The sequence below is a fragment of the Eucalyptus grandis genome, chromosome 3, assembly GCF_016545825.1.
Source record: "Eucalyptus grandis isolate ANBG69807.140 chromosome 3, ASM1654582v1, whole genome shotgun sequence".
NCBI classification, from domain to species: domain Eukaryota; kingdom Viridiplantae; phylum Streptophyta; class Magnoliopsida; order Myrtales; family Myrtaceae; genus Eucalyptus; species Eucalyptus grandis.
In genome coordinates this window covers 30,668,653-30,677,700 of record NC_052614.1, presented here as the reverse complement: position 1 = coordinate 30,677,700, position 9,048 = coordinate 30,668,653, and the positions used below count along the sequence as shown (strand labels likewise).

At 39.8% G+C, this 9,048-nt stretch overlaps 1 protein-coding gene and 1 long non-coding RNA gene across 4 annotated transcripts; one reads left to right on the top strand and one right to left on the bottom strand.

The window, feature by feature from the left end:
- Nucleotides 1-402: 402 nt before the first annotated feature.
- LOC120292244 lies at nt 403-3,346 on the top strand. 2 transcript variants are annotated; one of them, XR_005550035.1, is made up of 3 exons: nt 403-621; nt 723-934; nt 3,107-3,346. It is a non-coding gene; the product is annotated as an uncharacterized LOC120292244 (long non-coding RNA). The 2 variants fall into 2 exon arrangements; XR_005550036.1 differs by having other exon boundaries at nt 700-934.
- A 2,348-nt stretch (nt 3,347-5,694) lies between these two features.
- Nucleotides 5,695-8,767, bottom strand: LOC120291336 (60S ribosome subunit biogenesis protein NIP7 homolog). 2 transcript variants are annotated; one of them, XR_005549337.1, is made up of 4 exons: nt 8,356-8,767; nt 7,116-7,304; nt 6,119-6,175; nt 5,695-6,010 (listed from the first exon to the last, which is right to left on the bottom strand). XR_005549337.1 is itself a non-coding variant. In XM_039308571.1 (2 exons), exons 1-2 carry the CDS (start codon nt 8,750-8,752, stop codon nt 7,147-7,149), a joined length of 555 nt encoding a protein of 184 aa, XP_039164505.1. In that variant the 5' UTR covers nt 8,753-8,767; the 3' UTR covers nt 6,987-7,146. The 2 variants fall into 2 exon arrangements, 1 of the variants encoding a protein (XP_039164505.1); XM_039308571.1 differs by lacking the exons at nt 5,695-6,010; nt 6,119-6,175 and having other exon boundaries at nt 6,987-7,304.
- Nucleotides 8,768-9,048: the final 281 nt, after the last annotated feature.

The window sequence follows — 9,048 nt, the reverse complement described above, 5'->3', positions numbered from 1 at the left end:
AGTTGGCCTGAGATTGGCCCCTAACTATTTAGGCACTTTTGAAATAGATCAGTAGGGGCAAAGTGGCATGAATAGAAAGATAGAGGCTTTAAATTTCATATGGTTTTTTGTATGGCGTCAAATTATCACTGGGGCTGATTGTTCAAAGGGAGAGCTGAATGTGGAAAGTTTGACTACGAAGGGTTGGTTTGAACTTTTTTTTTTTTTTTTTTTATCAGAACTAGACATTTCATTCAAGTAACAGTTGAAAAACCCCCTGCTCGTAACGCGTCCAAGAGTAGCAAGTTAAACAAAGTGGGGGAAGGGGGAAAAACAGCAGACAAAGACAGGGACCCGTGTGAATGGGCCTTGGCAGCCTAGTCCGCTGGTGCATTTGTCTCCCTTCAGCTAAACCTAAGGTGGAGACGAGAGAAACAGGGGAGTAAGGCGGCCGTTTCTGCAAGTAGCGATCTGCCTTCCCATGGCATCTTCTGAGGGCCTGCCACCGCATCGACCACTTGGAGACAATCTATCTCGATGATGAGGGGGTCATTTGACTTCCCGATCCGCAGAAGATGGCGCAAGGCTACATTCAAAGCTTGTACTTCGATCTGCAAGGCGGAGGATGCTGTGGCTTCACAGGTAAAACCTTCTTGCATATAACCGGTATGATCACAACAGATATAGGCGGTTGACCCTGAGATACTACCAATTCCGAAGGCTCCATCTATGTTGATCTTCAGCATACTAGGATCGGGGGGCCGCCACAGAGACCCTGGATCCGTTCAAGTTGGGATGGAGCCTGTCGTGGTTGACCGCAGATGCTTCGCCAAGCTGGAGGTGGTCCGGGCCGCTTCCACAACAAAGAGGGGATCTGGTTTCTGACGATGAAAGATAAAGCGGTTCCATGCTTTCTAGACTTGCCAGAGGATAACAGCAACAACCTCCATACCTGGTGAGTTTTGATTGTCTACGAATCTATCAGCAAGCCAAGCTTCAATACGATTGATTTGAGTAGGTAGAATATGTATGTGAACCCGAGGGTGAGACCATACGGTCGAAGTCCACGGACAAAGAAGGAAAAGATGCTCCAGTGTTTCCGGTGTTTGATTTACACATACACTACATATTGGGTCTGCACTAATGTGTCTGTGAAAGAGATTGGCCTTAGAGGGGAGAGCATTTTGACTGATGGACCAAAGGAAGAACCTAATTTTAGGTGGAAGTTGGGAGTTTCAATATTTTCTTCCATAGGATTGAAGGTAGTTGGAAGGAAGAGGATGGTCTGCTGTCCTGATAATGTATGTTTGCTTGTTTGATGGTATGGTAGGCACTCTTCACAGTAAATTGGCCATTGCTATTCTCTATCCAAATAAGCTTATCTTTTATATAAGTTGGTTGCAGTGGGATGCTGAGTACGTCCTTGATGATGTCTTCACTGAAGAACCGATGCAGCAGACCTTCATTCCATCTGTTTTGATCTGATAACAGTAGCTCAGCCACCATTCATGGCTCCTCTCTGGCCACAGGTCCTCCTAAAATTCCTCGAGGCAACCAACAATCCTCTCTGATTCGGATTTGAGACCCATCCCCTACTGACCATTGTAGTTTAGGTAGAATAGAATCTCTCCCCATTAGCAAGCTCTGCCAACCCCATTGAGGGGCGGGTGCCTTTCGTAGCACTTGTAAAGTCTTGTGCGTGGAAATATAGGCTTTTAAATAGCTGACTGCATAAAGATAAAGGATTTTGAAGTAGTCGCCATGCCTGTTTGCCTAGCAATACTCTATTAGATGCAATAAGATCCCTAAAACCAAGACCCCCTTGATCCTTTCGTTCCTTGAGTAAATCCCAACTCTTCCAATTAATGCCCTGCTTTCGACTACCATTTTGCCACCAAAATCTCGCAATCTTCTGTTCAATTGACCGGCATAAAGACACAGGAATCTTAAATATGGACATTGCATATTGGGGAATAGCTTGAACAACACTTTTTATTAAAATCTCTTTCCCACCTTTCGACATGAGTTGTTCTTTCCAACCATCTAACTTGGAATTCACTCTCCCTAGAATCCAGGCGAACATATCTCGCTTGGAACAACCCCAGTCAGACGGGATTCCAAGGTACTTGTCAGTCTTTTGAAGCACAGGTATCCTAAGTTGTTGTGCCAGATTTTCCTTTAGACTACTCGAACAGTCTTTACTAAGAAAAAGCCCTGATTTATTTCTATTAATGACCTGACCAGTAGCAAGACAGTATTGATTTAGAATATTGGATAGATTCTGGCATTCTAGGACAGTCCCATCTAAGAAAAAGATAGTATCATCTGCAAAGAATAGGTGAGAAAGAGTAGTTTCTTTGAGATTTGATTTAGATGGCTCGTCGATCAACAATGCAATAGAGTGGGCACTTACTGAGTTTGGGTTTTCAATGAATGACTTTTGAGTGTTTTATGGCAATGTGGGATTTATAGGAAGACAAAGATGTAGATTGCTGTGTTTGGATCAAATTGCGATCGTTGTGCGATTGTTGTGGCCTCACTCTGTTTGTTAACATTCCGAATTAGCTTCAAACGTAGGATGCTCTGGAAATTAAGTTATCTGTCATTACAGACTTATTGTTGACTTATCTAATTGCATTGTTCTTCGCGTCAATCTTCATAAGAAAGTATTGAGTATGCTTGCTTAATCTAACCCTGTAGCAAGGAAATCGTGCCTTCTTCAGCTACATTGAACCACCCCAACCCAACCCAACCCAACCCAATGGTGACGACAACTCCCGCTGAATCATCTCTAGGCTCTTGTGAAGAACATGATCAATTAAAGCTAACCTGCAACAAAGCAGAAAGCAGAGAAGATTCTATTGGGTGGACATGGTTAAATTTTGCATTAATGACCATAAAAGAAATTACACACTGACGTACATCCAAATGAAATATGGTATACATGACATACGCAATGACTGCCATAATCAAACTGCAATTTTTGGCAACATCTTAAGCTCGTTGTCATATATGGGAAAGTTGAAGATGCAAGTATCCATATGTTCTTGACTTTGTCTTAAAACTATTATTATTTGCACTTCACTTTATTTTGAATAATTGATTTAATTTTTTTATCCTACCATAGGTAAAGAGGAGGATGCAGCGATCTCAACATAGTGGTGGAGGACGAGATTTTTTTTCCTTTTTGAAAAATATGAGATCAATAAGACTAGCAGTACCAACAGCACAAATTTTTTTAATGACGTGCAGACGTTGCTTTCTACTTTGTTATTTTTTTTCTTTTTGTAGGATTGAAGTGATTTGATGTTGTTATGTACTGATATGGATTAATGCATGTCAAACTTAAAATTGTGATGCTTCATTGATGTGCAAATGTGGTCTTTTCTTGCATTTATTTCCAGTCCATGATGTGACTTATCCAAGAAAATAAATTTGAATTATTAAGGATAAGAAACATTTTATTTAAGTTTAGGATTTATGAGAGATTCATAGAATTACATCATTGTTAGGTTGGCACATTTGAAAATACCACTTTTCCTGTTGTTGAAATTTGCGCTTACCATTCATTCAATGTGAAAAGACGTTAGGTTCGATTTATAATATGATTTCGTATTTTGAAAAATCAATATAAAATGGATCCTCGCTCATGTAAACTCTCTTCTCTCCCAAGGCTAATATATAGTGCTTTTAGATGGTTAGGAGTCGGCAAATATTATATCATTATTGCCCGTCATTATTGAAAGCCTAGCCGATATTCTAGGATATACTTTCAATAAGAAAATAGTAATCTAGTTCTTGCGCTAGTATTATGCACCTATTGGACCCCCACAACATCTTGATAGAGCCGTGATAACGAGCTCCTCAATCCTCAACAATTAGGTCACAAATAGCGTTAATTGGTAATGGTACGAACCAAATATTTCTTAATATGTGTAATAATAACCTTCTAGTATTGCTTCTCGGATATATACAACATCTATGACATTAAAATGAAAAGGCTGTCTCAATCGTAAAGAACATTTATAAGTTGGAAAGCTTCAACCAGATTAGGAATAGAAGAAGATATACCTGGCGGGCCAAAAGAATAAGTGAATTGTAGATAATTCTTCCTTGTGCACCCTAATGAATTTTTCACTCTGACCCACTACGTCCCCAATCCCATTACATCTATTAGAATGTTATACACGTGTAAAGCCCAAAAGTGGGAAAATTATTCGATCAATCCTAAGTCTATCATACTAATGCCAATTATCAATCTTAAACTTTTTAATTTTATCAATTTAATCTTAAATCTTTACCCCAAATTTTCAATTTATAATCTTCCCAATAAATTCTTGTTGAAAATCACTAAGAGGATGGTGAGATATGCCGACCTACGTGGTACATTGCCACATCAACAATGTACAACGAGGACTACATTGAAATTTTGTGCGAAGTTTTAGAACTATAATGGGTTCGGGATTGATTTGATAATTTTCCCAGCCAAAAATTTGTCATCGATCATGAGTGATCTTAGTCAGACACGTCGTCATTAAAGGGTGATCCGAGCCAAAGAGTTAGGTGAAATAGTCGCGCGATGTCTAAGTTGATTTTCAATGGTTGCATATCTTGGTTTAATCGTTAGATGGACCATTTGATTCCAAATGCTAAAAGCGGAAACCGTACCAAACACCTACTAGCATGCTTTTGGGCCATAAGCAACCTTACTTGTCCCAAAGTCAGAGTCATCGGTGGTTGCCCTCATGACTCATTAAGTAAGGAAGACCAAGTTCGTAATAAATATATGGTACCGGATATGATACTGTTTACTGTTTAGGGTAAGATATGAGTTTGGTCTTTAAAGTTTTTACGTTTAGGTAGGAGATAAATATCATCGACTATGCAGAACCCACAAGCCGATTCTCTTAACATATATATATATATATTAAATCTGGAATCACCCGAGTTTTCTCTTCCTTTTATCATTTTCCTTGAAAAAAAAAAATTGACTTTGGACGTCGGAGAGTCCTCGAGGGAAGCTCAGACAGACTTCCCCTCTATATAGTGTGCAGATCTAACGGTCACAAGAGGAGCTCGATGTTGTCGGAAACTTTGCGCATTGTCAATTTTCTTGATGATCCAATCAACCGGCTTGTCGGTGCATAAAAGTCAAGGCCCGGGAACTAAGACACAAGCACAGAGCTAGATGCAACTGCAATCAGGTGACAACACTAAACCCCTTAAACGAGCAAGCATTCTAATGACAGAACTGAACCACTTAACAGAACTAATCCAAGAATGATAGCACTTAACCAAACACTGGACCTAATCCAAGAATGACGGCACTTAACCAAACACTAGATCTGTTATAATAGCATTGAACCAACTATAACACCAATGAACCTGTTATAAACCAGCAAGTATTCTTACATGAACCTGTATGAACATGTTATAAAAGCTACAAGAAACCAAGCATAGCAGTCCAGCAAGAAACATGTAAAACCACAAGAAACCTGTTACAAAAATACCTCACAACCAAAGAAAAAATGTAAAGAAAAAATAGTTCAAACCAAAGATAGCCAAAATACATTGGTTCAAAGTACATTCATCCACTGGAACGGCTTAAGTCAGTTCTGCTGATGACTGATGCAGTGAATGGATGCTGCATCAGTTGAAGTTCCAATTAATCAAAAGCAGACTAAATAGCATTAACTGAAAGCAAACTCAATAGCATTAGACAAGCTGATCCACGTTATTTGATGGAAAAGACAAACATCCCAATACAGCAGGCATAACTCAACACATAGTATATAGACAAATCCACTTAGAAACAACATTAAAACTAACATTTTCCAGTCTACAACACAACATCCTCATCTAACAGCATGCACTGAATATCCACTAGCATTTTCCAGTTGCCAACTTCATGGTCCACCACTATCTACAGATTCTTGAGTGCATGGAGGTTGGTTCTGAGATATGAAACGAAGCTTGGCTTGGGGAATCTTGAATATTCCTTGCCACTGTTTGTCTTTGAACATGGATGGACCTACAATATCGATAACTCTATCATGACCAGGCATCTGCAGTGAAAAAACATATCACCTTGCTTTTCTTTTTAATAATATACTTATAAAACATTAGACAAAGAAATTACCCTTAATTATGCATTCTTAGCGGCTTCAGCCAAAAAAAGTCCTTATCCTTTTCATGCCTGGAGATACAAAATGAGCATAAAACTTGAACTTCAACAAAATCAATGATACCTAAATCAATCGAATGTCATAAATATGAGTTCCATAGCTAACCATCTGATGAGAAAACCCCAGGCAGGTCCGAAAGTTCTCAGGAAAAAGTGGAAAAAAAGAAGTGCTAGACAAGTTACTAGCGTGAAAAAGATCGAGAAAGAAAAGCGGAATGAGAAAGAATAGCCCTGTGAATTTCAAATTTTATTCAGCAGAGTATTCTGCTGCCGTGAAGCAGCAGAAGGATAATAATTTTGAGCCACTTGACCCAATAATAGAATTACTTAGGATTTCCCTTTTCTTTACATGGTCAACAAAAGAAGCAGAAGACTAGGCTTCTAAAGCACCACATACTAAGTGAAACCAGCTGAGTCAAGTTCATATGTCCACTTAGACCAACCATGAACCTTGCACGGCAATGCAACCAAAAAACCGTTACACTTTCCTTTAAAGAACTGTGTATTTATGTGTATTTATACTATTGAAAGTACAAAACAAAAAAAGGATCATGTCAAGCACACACAAGTAAGAACACTGTCGCCAAGTCCACCAAGAGCCGCAAGTTTGAACAGCCCAAAAGTATGAGATTCAACTTAAAAAGCTGAAAACAGGAGTTGGCTAATTTCCGGGCATAATGATGCGATAAACAAGATTTACCAGACCTGCAGATCTCGGCATCCTAAACAATGTCCATGACAAAATAATATCTGTAGCAACCTTAAAATCATTCCACATGATCAGATTAATATGTTTCTTTTAAGCATATCAGAGAAATCAACATGGCAAACAACCAAGGAAATAGCCATTCCATGAAATTGGAGAGGAGAAAAAAAAATTACTGCATAATACAATTCTTTTGTATCTCAAGATCATGATCATTCAATGCACTTCCAAAAATCTGAACAATACCTAACAACCCAATGTATAAGAAAACCCTCATTCAAAGTTCATCCTCCATCCTCAAGTACTCCCCAATATCAGCCTGATGAAGCACGACAAGCCCATTTGGATCCAACTTCCTACAATCCTGTGTTGACCTTTGTGAAATCCCAAATCCCAAAGGAACGTCAGACATTGAAAAGACCACCACTCCATCACCTGTCATAACATTCGTCTTCAATCATCAGATTTCTTTCAAATGAACCATTTTTCCCCACACAAGTACGAAGATGAGGAAGACAAATTGAACATGGTACTTCTTGCTTATTGGTCTGGGGGTGGACTAAAATCTTGTCCCTAATTAATCAAGTTTTGACAAATCTAAATAGAAGGCAAAAACAACCAAGTCGTGATTCTATTAAAATAAACAGCTATTCATCTTCGACATCATGATATGATTGCACTATTGTGTATTGATTGATCTAACCTTTTACCTAAGAAGCAAGACATTTGATTAACCAAAATCAAGAGCAGGAAGACCGAGTTAAATCATTTAAACAGGCTAGATTCTTAATTTCTACAAAAAGAAAATCTCAATCTTCACCTGTCACTCACTCAATTAAGGGTGCTTACTCAAAATAAGTAAACATAAGGCATACAACCATTCACAAATTAAACTAAAAATAATCATAGCAAGAAAATGTTATATGAAGAATGGCTGATGGTAAGAAAAAAGGAAGAGTGGGAGTAGGAGATAATTTGGAGGGAATGAAAGGATGGAGACAGACAATGAGACAAAGCCAAGAGGAGAGGGCCATGGAAAGAAAAGAGAAGGATGACTGCAAAACGCAATTAGGGATTGCAACTATAGTCAAAGCGGAGTTCCCTCCTTCATCTCCATCACGGCCACATCTTACCAGTAAATGACAGTGAATCAAGCTCAATTTTGAATCTATTTAGATAGATCATTCATCCCCAAAAAAAGACCAGGAAGACAGTACATCTCCAATTTAAACATTGACTAATACCCGATTACCACAAAGTGACAATCCTAAGTTCAATTTATACAATAGCCCATGAAACTTCAAATAAAGTTCCTTTATTTCGCCCCCAATGATATTCCTTTCAATCTAAGTTTCTGTGTCCGCCACTTCACACAGCTTTCATATTCCAAAACCCAGACCCCATCCTACAACACCTCAAGCAGAAACATAACATTCACCAAACAACACTTAAAATTGCAGAATTTGAGCTGAAATTGACACGTCACCTGGATTGATGTTTTCAGTGATCCTCCCCAATCCACCCTTCAACACGTGATTCCCATAGAGGAATGACATCTCCGAGGTGGGCTTGAGCCAGACCTTGTGCTTCGCATTGGCGGCCAAAATGCTCAGCGCCTGGATTGTCAAGTGGAAGCTCCCGCCCTTGGTGAACTTGCCAATGCAGGTTCCTAGGGATGCCAGGTTGTGCCGGCCGATGTTGGTGGTGCGCTTGACCAGTGACTCGCTGACATAGTAGATCCGGTTCTTGCAGAGCCGGAAGCAGTAGCGGCCCGGGTTAGGGTCGGGCTCCTCATGGGAGGGGCTCTCGATGATGTTCTTGAGGTTGTTGCCGGTGAACTTGAAGAGTTTCTCAAACACCTGGGTCGTCTCCTTCTCATCCATGCAAAAATAATGATGCCTAATGATGGAGGGAAGGAAAATTAGAGGGGAAAGTGGCTGGTTTAAGCGAGAAAGAGAGAGAGAGAGAGGGGAGTTCGTCAGAGAGAGAGAGAGGAGAGAAAGAGAAGGAAGAAAGGAAGAAGGGAAGAAGGGAAGAAGGAAGGAGGCGGTGTGTGTGGGAGGAAGGAGAAGGGCAGTCCACCGTCCTCCGTCGCCGCCGTGTCTCGCCGTTGTGTTCGCATTCGCTCGGTCTACAGGCAAGTGGGATCTCTTGATATACTCTTGCATGCTGTGTTTAG

Bases quoted from the DNA above. Each gene is read 5' to 3' on its own strand.
- LOC120291336 (XM_039308571.1), bottom strand. From the start codon at position 8,752: ATGGATGAGAAGGAGACGACCCAGGTGTTTGAGAAACTCTTCAAGTTC. The intron at 7,305-8,355 runs GTGACGTGTCAA...ATGTTATGACAG, and splicing joins CACTGAAAACATCAATCCAG to GTGATGGAGTGGTGGTCTTT.